Source organism: Theropithecus gelada, chromosome 9 (assembly GCF_003255815.1).
Source record: "Theropithecus gelada isolate Dixy chromosome 9, Tgel_1.0, whole genome shotgun sequence".
NCBI classification, from domain to species: domain Eukaryota; kingdom Metazoa; phylum Chordata; class Mammalia; order Primates; family Cercopithecidae; genus Theropithecus; species Theropithecus gelada.
The window spans coordinates 89406649-89426456 of NC_037677.1; the positions used below are offsets into that span (position 1 = coordinate 89406649).

At 36.5% G+C, this 19808-nt stretch overlaps 1 protein-coding gene across 3 annotated transcripts in view; it reads left to right on the forward strand.

Annotated features, from left to right (window-relative positions):
* The window catches only part of EXOC6 (exocyst complex component 6), a 218698-nt gene that overhangs the window by 165671 nt on the left and 33219 nt on the right, over positions 1-19808 (forward strand). For all 3 annotated transcript variants that reach the window (XM_025396941.1, XM_025396939.1, XM_025396942.1), the window contains one exon: positions 6587-6660. In XM_025396941.1, coding sequence (XP_025252726.1) covers positions 6587-6660 — 74 coding nt within the window. The remainder of the gene's footprint in view (positions 1-6586; positions 6661-19808) is intronic.

Here is a 19808-nt window from a genome sequence, read left to right on the forward strand (position 1 = left end):
AAAAAAAAAAAAAAAAAAAAAAAAAAAAAAAAAAAACCCAAAAAAACAGGAAAAACAACTTCATAGATTGCCAATTTGGAAGATACTTTTGTTATAATCACAGCTTACCCTGCATACATTATTTTTTGTTTCCACTTTCATCTAAATTGATTCAAACTAGTCTTCTTCCAAGTTAGGCTGATATAGCAGTTTTATTCTATTGTTACAATATACCTTCCCAATAAGATCAGACACCTCCTTCTCTAATCTAAGAATATTTGAAAACTTGGAATCAGGCCGGGTGCGGTGGCTAATGCATGTAATTCAGCACTTTGAGAGGCCAAGGTGGGCAGATCACCTGAGGTAAGGAGTTTGACACTAACCTGGGCAACATGGCAAAACTCCTTCTCTACTAAAAATACAAAATTAGCAGGGCCTGGTGGCGTATGCCTGTAATCAAAGCTACTCAGGAGGCTGAGGCAGGAGAATCTCGCTTGAACCTGGGAGGTGGGGGTTGCAGTGAGTCGAAATTGTGCCATTGCACTCCAGCCTGGTCAACAAGAGTGAGACTCCGTCTCAAAAAATAATAATAATAATAAAGAAAACTTGAAATCATTTATTATCATTACAGAAAATAAGAGGAAATGAATATCCTGAAGTTATTTTGTTTATTAAAAAGGAAATAGCCAAATTGGAGGCATTAAGAGAAAAAAACAAAGATTTGGAATCTCTTAAAAAAGAAAACTTTATAGAGTCTGGAAATGATTTTTACGTATCTTATTGGGTAACCAGGATCAATGTTTTTTAAAAATACCCTTAAAGGCATGGCTAAATGACAAAAACAAAGACACCATAATAGGAGGGAAGTGGGTGTTATTGTTTTTAAAATTTTAACGATAGTCCAAGGGAGGAGAATTAGGAATCCCCAAAATATGACAAATTATATACAAAATGAGAATCTGGATGAGCCAAAAAGTAATTTGATGATAGTACTTCAAGAGATTTCAAAAATTAGTCATCAATTCTTTAAAAATTTAAAAGATTAAAATTGACCCCATGAATTATTGGGACCATAGACAATATTAGCAGAAATGATTTATATTGCTATTTATTCATTCAACACACATTTATTGACTATTTCCTAGGTGACAGGCATCATGTATGTAACTCCTTCCCAGGAACTTCTTGTTTAGTGGAAGAGCTTATGATTTAGTTTTTGTTGAAGAAACTATTAGGAGTATTCTCACCCACCCTTAATTACTTTTATAAATACACTGAGTGTATACAGTTATGTTCTTGATTTGCACTGTTAAATAAACACATATGGCTAGGAAATTTAAATTAAGCTGGATGCAGTGCCTCATACCTGTAATCTCAGCACTTTGAGAGGCCAAGACAAGAGGATTGCTTGAGGCCAGGAGTTTGAGACTGGCCTAGGCAACATAGTCCCCCTGTCTCTACAAAAAATTAAAAAACCAGACATGATGGCACCTGTAGTCCCAGCTACTCAGGAGGCTGACACGGGAGGATTGCTTGAGCACAGGAGGTTGAGGGAGGCTGCAGTGAGCTGTGATGGCACCATGACCCTCCAGTCTGGGCAACAGAGTGAGACCCTGTCTCAAAAAAAATTAAATAAAACCAAAAATTAAGTTTAGCATGGACATTATATTTCATTATTGCAGAATGTTCTCTTGGACAGCATCATTCTAAATCTAATCAACAAGCTAGATAATATATCAATATCCAATACTGGGTGGCATTCCCTTAGCATTTATTTATTTATGGTTCTGTTTTTCTTCATTGATTTAAGAAACTTTCATTGAATACTCATTATCAGTCAGGCATTGAGCTAGGTGATAAGAGTGTAGAAGTGAAAGTACTGTCCCTGCTCTCAGGGAGTTCATGGTTTAGTGGGAAGACCCAGACAGATAAACAGTTACAAGGCAGCCAAGTGAGTGCTAAAGTTAAGCTGTGCACAGAAAGTTGCAGTGAGAACACGCAGAAAGAACATAACCCAACCTGCAGGGATAATGGAAGTCTTCCCAAGGAAGACAATGATTGAAGGATAAATAAGAGTTTGCCCAGATGGAAAATAAGAAGAGGAAGGATGCTCTAGGCAGAGGGATCAAAGCATCATGGAAAGAGAGTGGTATATGCACGGAAGTACAGGTAGTTTGGTGTGGTATAGAAACTGAGGTGCCCCTAGGGAAATGATGAGATGAGGCTGTCAGATAGACAAAGGCTAGATTGCAAAGGACCTTAGCCTTATTTTATTTTAAGATGATGAGAAACTACTGAAGGATGTTAAACTGTGAAGTGGCACAAGTTACATCTACGTAAATCTTACTGGGATAAGTGGATGGAGAGGTTGCACCAGAAGCAGGGAGGTCAGATAGGGTGTGTTTTAGTAATCCAAGCAAGAAATGATATTAGTTTGTACTAAGGTAGAAACAAATTCAGTCTCGAGATATTTTGAGAAGTAGAAACAAAAGGATTGACTGCATTTGATTTTTAAAGAAATAAAGGGAAAAATACGAAGCTGTGAATCAATAGCATATCGTTACGAATGTCCTCTGTGTCAGATGATTATCAGGTCACTAAATTGCCTTCTACCCCTAAAAATTTTTGAGAAAAAGCCCTGAGTGTTATAATCTAGTGAATTTCACTTCCCTATTGGTTAGATTCTTATGAGAGATGTGATAAAAGATAAGAGACTGAATACTTAATCAGATTCTGGATTAATGGAGTAAATGCCAGGAAATCTGAATTAGTTATGTAATCCTGGGCAAGTCACTTTCCTTTTAATTTTTTCTGCCCTATAAAATGAAGGACCCAGCTGGGCGCAGTGGCTCACGCCTGTAATCACAGCACTTTGGAAGGCCGAGGCGAATCACTTGAGGTCAGAAGTTGGAGACCAGCCTGGCCAACATGGTGAAACCCTGTCTCTACTAAAAATACAAAAATTAGCCAGGCGCGGTGGTGTACATCTGTAATCCCAGCTACTTGGGAGGCTGAGGCACGAGAAACACTTGAACCTGGGAGAAGGAGGTTGTAGCGAGCCAAGATCGCGCCACTGCACTCCAGCCTGGGTGACAGAGCAAGACTCCATCTCAAAAAATTAAAAAGTCTCGGCAACTTTTAAACTGAGTCCTTAGGGGACTGCTGGACGTGTTTCAAAGAGGTTGTCTCTTTCAGTTGCAAGATTTTATGATCCATCATCTGCATGCCCTATTTACTAACATAAGTTATTGTGATGCTCAGAGCAGATGGTGTGTGAGAAAGTGCTTAGTAAACTATAAAGTGCTATATAAATTTATAGTACCTTTAATTTTGACATTGAGCTCTTTGGTTTGCTGCCAAGCCATTGGGTCTTAAACTGTAGTATCTTAAACCTAGGGAAAAGAAAAATTATTTTAAGATTATTTTTAATGTAGAAAAATTCTGAGCATTAAATAGATAATAACTATATGTCTAAATGAAATTGAGCTTATTTTTGTGCCTGATAAAATGAGTCTCTCTGCATCATAGGAAGTCTTTATTTATGAGTGTGTGTGTATCTATCCATGGTGGTGGTAGAAGCTATGGTAACATTTACAGCCTTGGTTGAGAACCACTAGGGATTTATGGTAAACGGTTACAGACAGTAGCCTGAGACTGTGGGGAAAAAAAAAAAAAAAAAAGGCCAACAAAATGCTGGATGGTCTTGAGTTTTTTTTTTTTTTAAAGACAAGATCTCACTTTGTCACCCAACCTGGAGTGCAGTGGTACAATCATGGCTCACTGCAGCCTCAACCTCCTGGGCTCAAGTGATCCTCCTGCCCCAGCCTCCCCAGTAGGTGGAACTACTACAGGTGCATACCACCATGCCTGGCTAATTTTAATTTTTTTTTTTTTTTTTAGAGATGGGGTCTTGCCATGTTTCCCAGGCTGGTCTTAAACTCCTGCTTCGAGCCGTCCTCCAACCTTGGCCTCCCAAAATGCTAGGATTTATAGGCATGAGCCACCATGCCCAGCCAAAAAAAGTATTTTTTTGAAGTTAGAAAACACCTTTACTTTTAACACCTTTTATGATTATAATATAAACGGCTAACATAAAATAATAATATATTTTACAATGTAATATAAAAGGTATTATAATTTTGCTTATCGTTTTTCAGTTAAGATGTAATGATACTAGAGAAAGGCAGCTCGGCTACCTAGGGCGTAGTAGCAGGTAACGGCAATACCACTATATGAAAGTATACCACTTTTCATTGTATAAAAAGACAGTGATATGAATAAATTGTATTAAATACTGAAAAATGTGGCTAGATTTGGTCACTAAATTTTGGTTTTCTAGAAAAAAGGGGTCTGAGAATGGTGAATTTAGTCACTTATCTAATGACCATAACCTAGCAGAGAACCAAGAAGAAAGGGAGAAAAGTGGTGCATCTCTGAGTAACCAAAAGGTTACTCATTCTCTAAAGGTATATACGCTCCAAGGTATGTATATAACACCTATTAACCTTACTAGTAGGAGAGGCCCTTGCTTAGCTTGTGTTTGCTCTTACTTTAGACATAATTCTAGTAATTGATTAGCTGGCTTACCCGCTCAAGAAGAGTAAAGATAAAATTAATAAGAGAGATGAGGGAGAGAGTAGGGAGTAAGAATTCATGTTAAAACTACCAGGGAGGAGAAGGCAGAAAAATTAGAAAAGCTAGACATGAGAACTCAAATAGCACAACTTTTTAATAGAACAAAAAAAAAAGCTCTAACTTCCATAACAACCCCTGGGAATTTTACTTTATAGAACAAAATGTATTCTTAATGATGACCCACAGGATTAATGATACATTTTAGAATTTTGTAAAAAATGCTTAAGATTTAAAAAAAATTCTGATGCTTAAAGCAAAAATTATACGACAGCAACAGAAACTTATTTTGAACTCAACATTCCCCAGAGATGCCAGATAAATTAAGCTGTGCAAATTTTCATATATTTATTGTTTCTAATTGTTGATTTTGAGCCTTTCTAAACTATATTTCACACAGAATACACAAAATTTAAGAATTGCTTTTGTTATCCCAAGAACTATATAGGCTGAAATTTAAATAGCTTCCAAAATTCTAGCTCAGATAAATTCACAAATGGAACGTCTATAATGTTCTCTTAAAAAATTAGACTCTCCAGCACTTTGGGAGGCCAAGACAAAGGTATTGCTTTATTTAGGCCAGGAGTTCAAGCCCAGCCTGTGCCACATGGCAATAACCTATCTCTACAAAAAAAAAAAAAAAAAAAAAAAAAAAAAAATTGCATTAGCCAAGTGTGGAGATGCATGCCTGTAGTCCCAGCTACTTGGGAGGCTGATTGCTTGAGCCCAGGAGTTCGAGGTTGCAGTGAGTTGTAATCATGCCACTGCAGCCTGGGTGACAGATCGAGACCCTGTCTCTTAAAAAAAAAAAAAAAAAAAAAGAAGAAGAAAAGAAAATCAGAATATTAATGGAGTGGGAAAATGATTACAGGCATTCTTACCAGAGAAGCTTGCATGTAAAATGACAGGGTCTTTTTTATGAGCCAAGTCTTTTAAGTTTTTAAAATAACTAATATTGGAATTGTCTTTAATTTAATTAAATAAGCTATGTTAGTAGTATTAAAAATTTTGAGCCACAAAAAATTATTGAAGGAATCTGTGGAAATTTTAAAAATTCTTGTTGAGATATTTTTTAGTTGAGGCATGAATCCTTTATAAAAAAAATTACTGGCCAGGCACGGTGGCTCACACCTGTAATCCTAGCACTTTGGGAGGCCGAGGCAGGTAGATTGCCTGAGCTCAGGAGTTCGAGACCAGCCTGGACAACATGGTGAAACCCTATCTCTACTGAAATACAAAAAAAATTAGCCGGCCGTGGCGGCATGCACCTGTAGTCCCAGCTACTCGGGAGGCTGAGATAGGAGAATCACTTGAACCTGGGAGTCAAGAGGTTGCAATGAGCCGAGATGGTGCCACTGCACTCCAGCCTGGGCGACAGAACGAGACTCCATCTCAAAAAAATAAATAAATAAAAATTTGTAAAAGGCATGAACAGGCATTCCTGCATCATCCTGATTTTTCTACTTAGAACATTTTACCTATTGTCTGCATGTAAAGTTGGCTTCTTACCTTGTTGTCTGCCTTTTATTGCTATTAGCTAGAGGTGGGATTTTTTAATAGCTCCTATTCTGTAGCAAAGCAAATGTTTCAAAATATGTTGACAGCCATGGAATTGATATAATTTTTAAATGCTTCTACAATCATTCACCTAAGGCTAAAAAGAGTCAGAAAGCTTTACTTGATTGAAGTATGTTAATATTAAATTTTAGTAAGAAAACCCTCCTAAATGTATTGTGATTAGGATTAAAATGATTACATGGCAGATTCGAAATTTAAAATTATTGAAACACTTGAGGTAGTGGATGTGGAGATCTTTCTCAGTAGTGGAAATTGAAGGTTATAAATAATATTCATTTGAAATGATTATGTGTAAATATTATAATGCATTTATAATGAGTAGAAATTAATTTATCAGTTAAACTCTTGTATATTTTGCAATCTCATTTTTATTCTCGTTTTTTCTTTCTTTTAATAGTGTTTGCCAGCTCTGAACCTGTGCCAGGATTCCAGGGGGATACCCTGCAGCTAGCATTCATTGACCTCAGACAAGTAAGATGTAATAATGTACTTCCCATTTGTTGCCCTCTAACTCTTGCCCTCGCCTCACTTTTTTTTTCTTAATGCTACAGGAATGCCTGTTTGCCTTGAAACAACCTATCTTAAGAAAAATGCTTCCTTGATAACTATGTATTTGACACTTCTCTTTGAACCTGTAATGCATTCAGTACCTCAACTTCATAGAGCATTCTCATCAGTGAATATTTAATTTATTTAATAGTTATTACCTGCTAAGCACATTACTAAATCATAACTTTGTAGCTTGGTTTAATGACACTTGATGTTCAGATTATTTCTTAATAATCTTGTCATATATGAAAATTGGTGGTATTAACATTAATTTCAGGACCCAAGTTAAATGTAAATTCTTACAACCTAGAAAGTAACCCCTTGCATACAATTTTTTCAGTGGTAAAGAATGCTATTTTTATAAATTTTCTGTTGGTCCCAGAAAGAAGGATAAAATACGTTTTAAAAATGTAATGAGATATTTACACAGTTCTTTTCTGGCCACAATACTCTAAGTGTAGTAACAAATATGATCATTTAAAAAATCTATTCATTTTGCTACTCTGACATCTCTATTGTCGTTTTATTTATTTCTTCCCTTTTTCCACCTCTTTATTTTTTTTATTCTTTTCCTCCTCTTTTCTCTTCCCCCTTTTGTTTTTTTTTAATTCCTATTATTAAGTAGCTTAAGAAAGCTGGGGAGTCAAGTCACAAAGGAGTTGTAGTAGGAAAGGAGGATCCAAGTTAGAGGGCTCAGGAGTGCTAGAATAGACAGTAGGAGTGACTGTGGCCTTTGCAAGAAGAACCATATGGAGATTGAATTAAAACAAAGCCACTGTGGTATCAGTCTATTAATAGTTCCCATTCCCTTTAGGGGATAGAGATGAGGCTTCATCATTGGTACGAACAGACTCTACCACAGTGATGTTCGGAGCAGGACCACTTTGAGCAGTTAAGAAACTCTGACTTCAGTAAATGTTTGAGAATATAGATAATTCCAACCCAGTGTTTCCTAAATACTTACTATTATATATTCATTATTTGCAGAGGAAAGATGTGTTTGAAATAAATATAAAACTGTGTAAGAAATAGTTTTATCCTGATGGAGCTTAAACATACTTTAGAGAAGCAAAACATATACTGGTTAGGAATCCTTATAAGACAATGAGTTGCCGGCTGGGCGCTCTCATTGTCTCAGTGACTCACACCTGTTATCCCAGCACTTTGGGAGGCCAAGGCAGGTGGATCACAAGGTCAGGAGATCAAGATCATCTTGGCTAACACTTTGAAACCCCGTCTCTACTAAAAATACAAAAAATTAGCCAAGCATGGTGGCACACACCTGTAGTCCCAGCTACTGGGGAGGCTGAGGCAGGAGAATCGCTTGAACACGGCAGGTGGAGTTTGCAGTGAGCCGAGATCGTGCCACTGCACTCCAGCCTGGGCAACAGAGTGAGATTCCGTCTCAAAAAAGAAAGATGAGTCATGTGGAAATAATTGGTATATCTTCAAGTCAGGTTTAGAAGGAGACTTAAAAAGCAATTCTTATCTCCAAATTATGTCTGTAAAGTATGGTACATATAAAATACATTCATATTTACTTCTGTTTGCAATCAGTGCTCAGATATTATGTCAAACAAGGAACACTGTTATAGGTGACCTAGATCTATAGATGATTAACCTTGCTGAGTTGGGAAAGATAGTAGAAGAAGAAGATGGTCTTTGTTAGGTCATTTAACTATTTAAAAAGCTGCCTTCTCTTTATCAAAGAATAAAAAAAATTTTGTGTTTTGAAATCTTTATCACTGGCTAAGTAAATGACTATTATTTTAAGTCACCTGTGATCCTGTATTTGTTTGTTTGTTTATTTATGAGACAGAGTCTCACTCTGTTGCCCAGGCTGGAGTGCAGTGGCATGGTCTCACCTCACTGCAACTGTGCCTCCAGGGTTCAAGCAATTCTCCTGCTTTAGCCTCCCGAGTAGCTGGGACTACAGACACATACCACCACGCCTGGCTGATTTTTTTTTTTTTTTTTTTTTTTTAATTTTTAGCAGAGACGGGGTTTTCCCATGTTGGCCAGGCCAGTCTTGAACTCCCAGCCTCAAGTGATCCGCCTGCCTTGGCCTCCTAGAATGCTGGGATTACAGGTATAGCCACAGTGCCCGACCACCTGTGATCCTATTTTAATCAAGTTTTTAAACCTTTGGTATTTAACATACTTCCCCAAATTTCAGATTCCAAAATTGTCTTTTTGAACAAACTTTTGGATATTCCAGAAAGGGCCCCTGGAAGCTCAAGAGAGACACATTAGTCTTCTTCAATATAAGAAAATCATATGAGAAACATTGTCAAATAAGAAATGGTATTTAACTTGCTTTGAATTTTATTTATACAAATATCTTATTCATGTGTTCCAAAATGATTCCTGAAATTCTGATGTCTTGATATATGTTATCAGGCATAATTATTATGTTAAGTTATTATGTGTCGCAAAAAATAACAAAATTCCCTTGTCAATTGGTGTCTTTTACCATGGCTATTCTTTTTTTTTTTTTTTTTTTTGAGACGGAGTCTCGCTCTTGTCACCAAAGCTGGAGTGCAGTGACAGGATCTCAGCTCACTGCAAACTCCACCTTCTGGGTTCAAGCAATTCTCCTGCCTCAGCCTCCCAAGTAGCTGGGACTACAGGCATATGCCACCACCCCCAGCTAATTTTTTTTGTATTTTTAGTAGAGGCGGGGTTTCGTCAGGTTGGCCAGGCTGGTCTCAAACTCCTGACCTCAGGTGATTCACCTGCCTCGGCCTCTCAAAGTGCTGGGATTACAGGCGTGAGCCACCGTGCTTGGCCTAATCATGGCTATTCTAAGTCCTTTGTCATCTACAGAATATTAATTGTTTTTCTTTGGTTCTCCTCAAAAAGCAGTTTACAGTTGGCTAAAGTCCAAAATTTGCTTCTTGGCATACAGAGTTATACAATGGACTCTGGAGACTCAAAATGGGGAGGGTGGGAGAAGGGGTGAGGGATAAAAAACTACATATTGGGGGCCAGGCACGGTGGCTCACGCCTGTAATCCCAGCACTTTGGGAGGCTGAGGCAGGTGGATCATGAGGTCAGGAGATCGAAACCATCCTGGCCAATGTTGTGAAACCCCATCTTTTCTAAAATACAAAAAGTTAACCAGGCATGGTGGCGGGTGCCTGTAATCCCAACTACTTGGGAGGCTGAGGCAGGAGAATCACTTGAACCCAGGAGGCGGAGGTTGAAGTGAGCCAAGATGGTGCCATTGCACTCCAGACTGGTGACAGAGCAAGACTCTGTCTCAAACAAACAAACACACACTACATATTGGGTACAATGTGTACTACTTGGATGATGAATACACTTAAAATCTCAGACTTCACCACTATACGATTCATCCATGGAACCAAAAACCACTTATGCCTCAAAAGCTATTGAAATAAAATAAAATAAAAATTTTAAAAATGAAATACATTCTTTCTGCAGACCATCATATAACCATCTTTGATATAAATCACATTCCCCTATATGTAAAGATTAAATAAGACCTCATAACCAACAGCAATGTACAGACCATATTTACATCTTAATTTGAACAAACTAGTTATAAAAAAAAGGGAGGGGGCAGGTTTGAGATAATCAGGAAAATATGGATATTAGATATTTGGTATTAAATTATTTGTAAAAGGTATAATAATGAAATGGTGAATATGTTTTTTAAATGCCTTACTAGAGGCATAATAAAATATTATAGGTAAAATGAAAAAGTACATATATATAAGTTATACATGTTTTCAAAAAACATTACAATATACAAAAAAATAGAAAGAGTTACTCATAGTCTTACTGCCCAAACACATCATTATTGGCATTCTGTTTTATTTCCTGCTGGTCTTTTTCCATTCATTTTTTTTCCCCATCCATGCTCCTATCCTCACCAAAATATGATTGCTGGCATACTGTCCTCACATTTCCTTCTTTGCATTTCAGATAGTGCTTGCCTCTTAAATCTTAAAAAGGAACTTTTTTTTTTTTTTTACCAGATATTTCAGAGCCGTAAAACCCAAATATAATGTTTGTAACTTGTTTTGATCCCAATTCAGACAAATCAGTGGGAGAAAGCAGGGAAATGTATTCTGTGGTTTGTTGTAAAATACTTTAGCAAAGAAAAATTATTGATAGTAGCTGAATCTGGGAGGTGAGGATGATGGGTTTATTGTGCTGTTTACTTTCATGTATGTTTGAAATTTTTCACAATAAAAATAAAAATATTAAAGTAAAAAAATAAAAGACCTTGACAATGCTCTTAAATACCGGTGTCTGGTAACTTTGGAAATCATACCATTGGACTAGGTAAAAAATTCCAGGACTCTAATTAAACAGCTCATACATTCATAAAGATTGCTAAAACAACATCAAGCAAAATAAGAATTACATGGAACTGAACTGATGATGGACTAAAATAATTTTTTTATTATTTTATTTTTAAATGTTTATTTATTTATTTATTTATTTACTGATTTATTTATTTTGAGACCAGGTTATGTGACTGGCTAATTTTTGTATTTTTGGTAAAGATGGGGTTTCACCATGTTGCCCAGGCTAGTCTTGAACTCATGGGCTCAAGCGATCCACCTGCCTCAGCCTCCCAAAGTGCTGGGATTACAGGCATGAGCCATCACACTTGGCCCAAAATGATTTTTTGATGACTTTTTATTTAAAACATTGCTTGATTCTTTCTGTGTTTTGTTTTTCAGAGCCAAGAAATTTTTTTCTTCTAAGCTATTCGTAACTTCTAGCAATTAGTTAAAATACACTTATGAACAAAATCAAAACATTTACCTTTCTCTTACATGATTTCTCCAGAATTTAGGAACCATCCATAAATATTCTAGTTTTATGACAATCTAATTATTTACATAAGTTCAATAAGAATCCTTTCTTTTGTAACAGGACACATTGAAAACGCTGGTTATTTTACCAAGGATTTGACTAAACTGTCATGTTTTCATATACGACCAGACTGCTTTGAGGGATTGAGGTTGACTTTATAAAGCCAATAAAGTTTTAAAAAAAAAAAAAAAAAAAAGGCTGGCCCTGTACCCTGTCCACACAGTTCCCTTATAAGGTTCCTGACCTTGGGATAAGTTAAAAAATGTCACTTTCTGGCAGGCCTAAGAACCTGAAGATATTTCGAGGACCTTGAAAAGAGAAAATTTCACCCAGTTCATACTGATATTAGAGGCACAGTCTGATGACAAATACTCAGCTTGATTTCCTACCCTTAAGGCTTTTAAAAGTCTAATCCAAAATTTCTTATTAAAAGTTTCAACGAAGTCCATTTTTCAAAAGTCCATATGGTGAATCACTATTCTTGCTGCACTATACAAATAATCAGGCCAAATATGGTAAGACTAAAATTTATTTCACAAATAAATTAGTCCTAGTATAATTTGATTTTTTAAAAAGGGGGACTAGAAAAAATATATATTTAAAAAAACTGTAATATACGTGTTACTAGATTCTAGCCTTGTCCATTATTTTTGAGTTTTTATTATTTGCCTGCAATTTGGACCAAATCCTAAATTCTTTTTTAGCTACAAGTCTCCAAACTAATGTCTTCACATTTTTCTCACTTAAAATCACTAAAAATTAAAACTACTTTTCTTAAAGCCCTAAAACTGGAGCTTAATATAAACTTCAACAAAAATCACCAGAGCAACTTACATATTAACAGCCTTTGTGCCTACAGATATACGGACTGTGCAAAAAGTTTGCTTGAATACCTGAATCAAACCATAATAATGATAATCTGTCAGATTGCCACTGCAACCTGAAGATGCTTCAGAGACTCTGATAATTAGCTTATAGACTACTCCAGACATTGAACATTGTTTTTCTTCTGTTTCTGTAGAGATGCCTCTTATTAAAAATATGTTTGCAGGCCTAGCTTTGAGGGCCCATCTGCAATGCTGTCTTCTAAAATAAGACACAGCTGTTGGCTGGGCGCGGTGGCTCACGCCTGTAATCCCAGCACTTTGGGGGGCCGAGGTGGGTGGATCACGAGGTCAAGAGATTGAGACCATCCTGGCCAACATGGTGAAACCCCATCTCTACTAAAAAAAAATACAAAAATTAGCCAGGCATGGTGGCGCGCACCTGTAGTCCCAGCTACTTGGGAGCCTGAGGCAGGAGAATTGCTTGAATCCCGGAGGTGGAGGTTGCAATGAGCCGAGATCACGCCACTGCACTCCAGCCTGCCAATAGAGCGAGACTCCATCTCAAAAAAAAAAAAAAAAAAAAGACACAGCTGTTTAATTGAACTGGCCTATTCCCAAAAATAAGAGACTGATTTGATGAGATCTTTTGCCATTGAGCTACTAACTTGATTTGTCTTTTCACAGCCACTAACTCAGCTTTTGATATGTGAAACTTCTAGGGAAATTTTAGACAGGGAAATGTTGGGGCTCAGAAACCAGTACTCTAAAATACGGTGCTTTGACATGCTGAACTGAAGAAGCAGCATCGAGGTCTCTCTGACCTCCTTCCTACCCCCCACCCACTGCCCCACCATCTCTCAATACTTTGTCTCTCCCAAAGTACAGAATAAAGTTCTCTAAAATTCCCTCATCTGCTTGAAGTTTGGACCTGTCAAGGAAGAAAACGGTTACCTCTGGTTCCTTCCCTTGTTGTATTAGCTAAACTCATGCAAGAGAAAGACTGAAGTCTGTCAACACACCTGGACAGACTTTTGTCACATATCAAACCATTATCTGTAGGCTTAACAGACTTTTTCCCAGATCATTGTATGTTCCTCATTCCCATTAAGTTCCCCTAAAAATCATTCACTACCCTCCTAAAATCATACACACTTCCCCCATCTCCCTTTCCCCTAAGAAAAAAGATACAGGATCAGGCATGGTGGCTCACACCTCTAATCCCAGCACTTGGGAGGCAGAGGTAGGAGGATCACTTGAAGCCAGGTGTCAAGACCAGCCTGGGCAACATAGCAAGACCCTACCTCTAAAACAAAACAAAACAGTAACATGTAACCATTTATACCCCCATTGCAAAGTGGAAAAATCACTCTGCAATTCCCCCTCCTGCGTGCTAATAAATGTATATGCTATTTCTCCTATTAATTTGCCTTTTGTTAATTGATGTTTCAGTTAAATTTCCAAGGGTGAGGGAGTTTTCCCTTTATCCCTACAACTCTTAACTTCCATTCCAGTTTACCAGAAGAGATTCTTTCTGTTGACAGTAAATCCATTTCCTTTAGAAGGTGTTCCCTCTGTTGCAGTGCTATTTCCCTGAACAAGGTGATCTAATATTGAAAACAGGATTCTTTAGCAAGTTGAAAGCAGGATTGATTGTATATTCATTTCCCAGTTAGTTTAAGGTCACTTAGTGGGGTAAGTTTCCTACTGGTGTAAGTTGCAAGGACATAAACATATTCTCCAATCCAAAGGACAGCTTTAAGAGGAGATGATTTGAGAATAATTCTCATTATATATGAATAATCTGTTTATAGAAAATTTGAAATTTATCATGTGATATTTTTTCAGTTGTATATGAATTTTTATGGTGGTAACTCATTTGTGTGATGTTAACTAGTTTATAATCTCATTGTAGGATTGTGAATAGGACCACATAGTTTATGAAACTGTTCGTGTAAGGATTCTGTTCCTTGATTTTTCCAGATAGATAGGTGGTTGGTTGAATGGAGATTAAAACACTGATCCCAGGTACTTTCTTCTTTCAAAGATAATCATCATTTGACAGCATAGAAGGCCTCTTTACAAGTATGTAGCTCACTAGGGAATCGTTACTAAGACATACTTATAAATATTAATAAACATCTCAAGTCATTTTTGTTGAATTTACTTTTCAAGTATGTGCACTTAGAGGGCATTAAGTCCTGGTTGACTTTTCCTCATCAATGTAATCTAAGAGACTTCTAAGTTAATTTTAAAAATCTATTATGAAACATGTAGAATTGTGAAATCTGTGATAACGTGTGTAGAATTGTTAGAATACAAGATTTATGTAGAAATAACTAAATATAAAACAATTTTTGAGAATAGTAGTAAATATGCAATGGAAGAGATCAGTGGATAGAAAATTTTTGATGAGTTATTTTATTACATTTTAATTTTTTCTAGTTTTAAAAGGGACTTAAAATAATTTTTTCTGATTATTATTATCAAAATTTAATCATACTGTATTCTTGGACTTTTGTATTCCAAAATAAGAATATGCAACTAATTCCTTAGCTGCTAGATCACTGTGGCATGGCTTGAATTTTATTATTTTAGCAGCCTGGACTTCATACATTGAAAAAGATAGATGTTTTTCACCTATATTTGTTTTTTTTTTTTTTTTGCTTATATTTGTTTTTAAAATTAGTTTACAAATACTTAAGTGGTGAAATGCCAAGTATGGGGAATTTGGCAAAAAATAAAAATAAAATGGTCTTGAAAATTTAAGTCTCACATGAGGTGATATAAGCTTTTTTTAAAATCAGATGTTAGTGATTATTTAAATAAGGATGCTTTAAAGTTTCGATAGGGCATTTATGTTCCTTATTTCATAAAGATGTTTCATAGCATATTGCTTTAACACTTTTATGTGAAGTAGTATACCACCAAACGTAAAGGGGTTGCTAACACCTTTATTTACATTTCAGTTGGGGTTCTGCACTTTTCCTTCTTTTTTTCTTTTTTAGTCTGTGATCCATTTCTGTCTTAATAGGGTGGTTGACAGTTCTTTTCAAGTATACTTAGAAAGGCAAAAGAGCCCTTTTCTTAGTACTTATAAGGGGTCATGCTTCTGTTTTTTAGTTTGAATTTGATACTGCTTCATGAATTGCTATGAAAGATTAGGAAGTAGGTCCAGTGGTCACATTTTACCTGCCCACCCGGACTTTGCCCTGAGGTCAAACTCCTGATATTTGCTCTTCTGAATAGAGGAGTTGATGACAAGTATGAGCTGATACAAGAGGAAAGTTAGAACCATATCAAAGCTGAAGGCAAGAGAATTGGGACTCTATGAGAGACTAGCTAAAAGATGGATCATCGGGATTGCCCTCTTCTAAGGAAAAGGAAATAGCTGACCTGTGAGTGAAAAGGCTTTATCATCCTGCCAATCACATACTTGCTAATGGAAGCCAGTTATCTCAACAACATCTTAAATCCTACAGCCCTAGGAGACAATGTGGAGGATTAGTGGTACTGGTGCCACATTATGTGAATATGCTGCCTCCATCAATTTAAATGTGCTGTGTGAATATGATTTGTTTGTGTAAATTTTTTTACAAGTAAAGCCTATCATCCTGTTACCCCCATTCTGAAATTAAGTTGCTAAATGATGAAAGACTTGATATACTTATTTGTGTCTGTTTTCATTTACAAAGACCATATGTTTTGTTAAATATAATCTTTCAAGTGGATTTCAGATGAATACGTGAAATTCTCTTGGCAATATATGAAAACTTAAAAAAATTTAAACTATATTATTATAAGATTCTTTGTATAATATGCAGTATTCAGTGATAATTTTTTATAACTTATTCTTTTTTAATAACTCATTCTTAATACATAGAAATATTTCACTAAATATCACTGGGAAATGAGGTGTCACATATAACTGAATTTTCCAGGTGACCAAAGATTATTTTTTAATTGCCAAAGCTTTTTAAATATAGCTATTTTGATGGAAAACTTTAAAGAAGGTGTCTTTCACTTTCATAGCTTCTTAACGGCATGTAATTTTCACAGTAGATTGGGCATCTATTGCTTCACTAATACTATACTAAATCCTCTTTAACTGATCCTGTTTCATTTTGTGAGAAGTTACTTCCATTGGCAAGATATCATTATTTCATTTGACAGTATCTTGATAATCTTTTAGAAAACATGGAGAAGTTTAGGTAGGTCAAATGATAAGGCAGTAAGGTGGGTTTCAAGCTAATGAAACAATCCTTTGCCCAAAGAATGCTGGCTGATGCATCGTTATCATCCTAGAGCTTCATTTCGCAAAGGGTCTTTCCAGGAATACTGATTTCTCAAGATGAGAAAAGGTTTCCAAGTCAGATAAGTTTGGGAGGCACTTTATATTTTAACCCCTCTTAGAGACCATATTTATTAGAATTTTATTTTATTTTAATTTTTTGGAGACACAGTTTCACTCTGTTGCCCAGGCTGGAGTACAGTTGCACAGTCTCGGCTCACTGCAACCTCTGCCTCCCGGGTTCAAGCAATTCTCCTACCTCAACTTCCCGAATAGCTGGGATTACAGGTGCACACCACCACACCTGGCTAAGACAGAGTTTCGCCATGTTGGCCAGGCTGGTCGCGAACTCCTGACCTCAGGTGATCCACCCAGCTAGGCCTCCCAAAGTGCTGTGATTACAGGTGTAAGCCACCGTGCCTGGCCTTTTATAGAATTTTAAAGATAGGAATTCTGCAGTGACCCAGCATTCCCAAACTCATTATAGGGCACCTCCCTCGCTCATTTTAGGGTTTATCACATGAAACATCCTTTGGCAAATGCTTTAAGGAAGATGCTGGCAGTGCCCTCTAAATGTCTTTCTTTGACAATTTGGGATCAACAGTTTTCTTTTCTCTTTTTTTCCTGGAAAGCCCAACAAGCAGGGATCAACATATTTTTAAAATAATAATTTGAGTTAAGACAGAGAAAAAATACGAATTGTATGTGTAGATTATATGAGGCCAGGAGAGTTACCCAAGATGACAGGAGACAGAATCAAAGTATTCTCAGTAGGCTTGAGTGATGAGCCAAAGCCAACAAAGTTAAATTTAGTAAGAAAAATACTAAGTCTGTGTTTAACTTTTTAAAAAATAAATTTTTAAAATTTTGGGTTGTAGGAAATCTGACTTATAATGGGAAAAAGATCTGGTTGTTTTAGTTAACCTCCATGAACAAATCGTGTGATGGTAATTCCTAGACTGCATTCATGAAATTGTGGTATTTGGGTTAGACCACTGTGCTTTGGGGCTGTTAAGACTATGCCTGGGTATTGCGTGATGACATAGACACTCACAAATTGGAGAGCACCTAAAAAGAGAGTTACAAGGCTAGTGAGGGATGAGATACCTTTTCATACGAGAAGCCGTTTTTAAATTTTGGGACATTTAATTTAAAGCTTAGAAGTGTAGCTTTGCAGAGGAATATAAAATAGGTTTTTATTGGCCTAGATATATGAGTCAAGTGTACTATTTTCTTCTTCCAAATATAATCCTATGCCATAATAATAATTTTGCTTACCCCATTCAGGATTAGGTTTTGTTTTCAAGTATTTAATTTATTTCAAGTATTTTAATTTTGGGCAAACTGGAGAAAAGAGGAGTGGTCATTCCTTTGAATGATATGTAGAGAATTTGAAAGGCAATTTTAAATGTGCAAAATATATGTGGACCTCATAGCACTTTTCAAATAAATGTTTTATTAAAGTACATTATGTATTCAGGCAAATCATATATATACTGCTGCTGATTTTCACCAGGTGACTACATCTGTAGAACACATAGATCAAGAAAGAGAACTTGACCAGTACCTCAGAAGAGAGTTCCCACCCCACACTGTGCCTCTTTCTAGTCATTATTCCTCTCCCTCTCAAGGATAACTACTATTATGACTTTTAGCACCAAAGATAAAAGTAGCCTGAGTTTGAACTTTGCATACACCAAATCATGCAGGATAACTTTTGGTTCTGCCTTCTTTTGCTCACTGTCTTTGAAATTTATCCATGTTGTTACATATAGCTGGTTCATTCACTCCCTTTGTTGTGTAGTCTGCCCTTGCACAAATAAACCATAATTTGTGTATATGTTCTGCTCTTGGTAGACATATGAACTGATTCCAGTTTTGCTGTTACAATAGTACTAACATGATCATTCTTTTACATGTTTTTTTGGTGAACATATGCACACATTTCTGTTTAAGTGTTTACCTAGGAGTGGAATTGCTGAGTCAGGGAGTGTATACATATGATCAGTTTTAATAGATACTATGAAGCAGTTGTGCTAGTTTCTACTTCAGCTTTCAGTGTAGAGAAGTTCTAGCTGTTCTGCATCCCTGTTATCACTTGGTATTGTCTGTCTCTTCTTTTTTAGCCATTCCAGTGGCTGTGTGGTTGTTTTACACTGTGGTTTTAATATGCAAGCATACCTTGCTTTATTGTACTTAGCTTTGTTGTGATTCACAGATAGTGTGATTTTTACAAATCTAAGGTTTATGATACTGCTGCATCCAGGAAGTCTTTCAGTACCGTTTTTCTAACAACATATGGTCACTTAGTATCCTTGGTCACATTTTGTAATTCTCACAGTGTTTCAAACTTTTTCATTATTACTATGTCTATTTTTGATCTGTGATCAGTGGTCTTTGATGTTACCATTGTAATTGTTTTGGGATGCTTGAACCACGCCCATATAAAATGATGAACTTAATCAATAAACAGGTATGTTCTGACTGCTCTACCAACCAGCTGTTCCCGTCTCTTCCTCTCCTGGAGCCTCCCTATTCCCTAAGAGGTAACAATATTGGAATTAGTCTAATTAATAATCCTACAGTGGCCTCTAAGTGTTCAAGTGAATGGAAGAGTCACATGTCTCTCACAAAATCTAGAAATGATTAACTTAATGAGGAAGGCATGTCGAAAGCTGATAGACCAAAAGCAAGGCCTCTTGCACCAAACAGCCAAGGTGTGAATACAAAGAAATAATTATTGAAGGAAATTAAAAATGCTACTCCAGTGAACACAAGATTGATATGAGAGCAAAATAGCCTTATTGCTGATATGGAGAAAGTCCAAGTGTTCTGGATAAAAATCAAACCAGCCACAGCATTCCCTTGAGTCAGAGTATAACCCAGAGCAAGGAGGGCCTAACTCTGTTCAATTCTGTGAAGACTGAGAGAAGTGAGGAAGCTGCAGAGGAAAAGTTTGAAGGTAGCTGAGGTTGGTTCATGAGGTTTAAGGGAAGAAGCCATCTCCATAACATAAACGTGCAAGATGAAGCAGCAAGTGCTAACAGAGAAGCTACAGCAAGTAATTTATCCAGAAGATCTAGCTAAGATAATTGATGAAG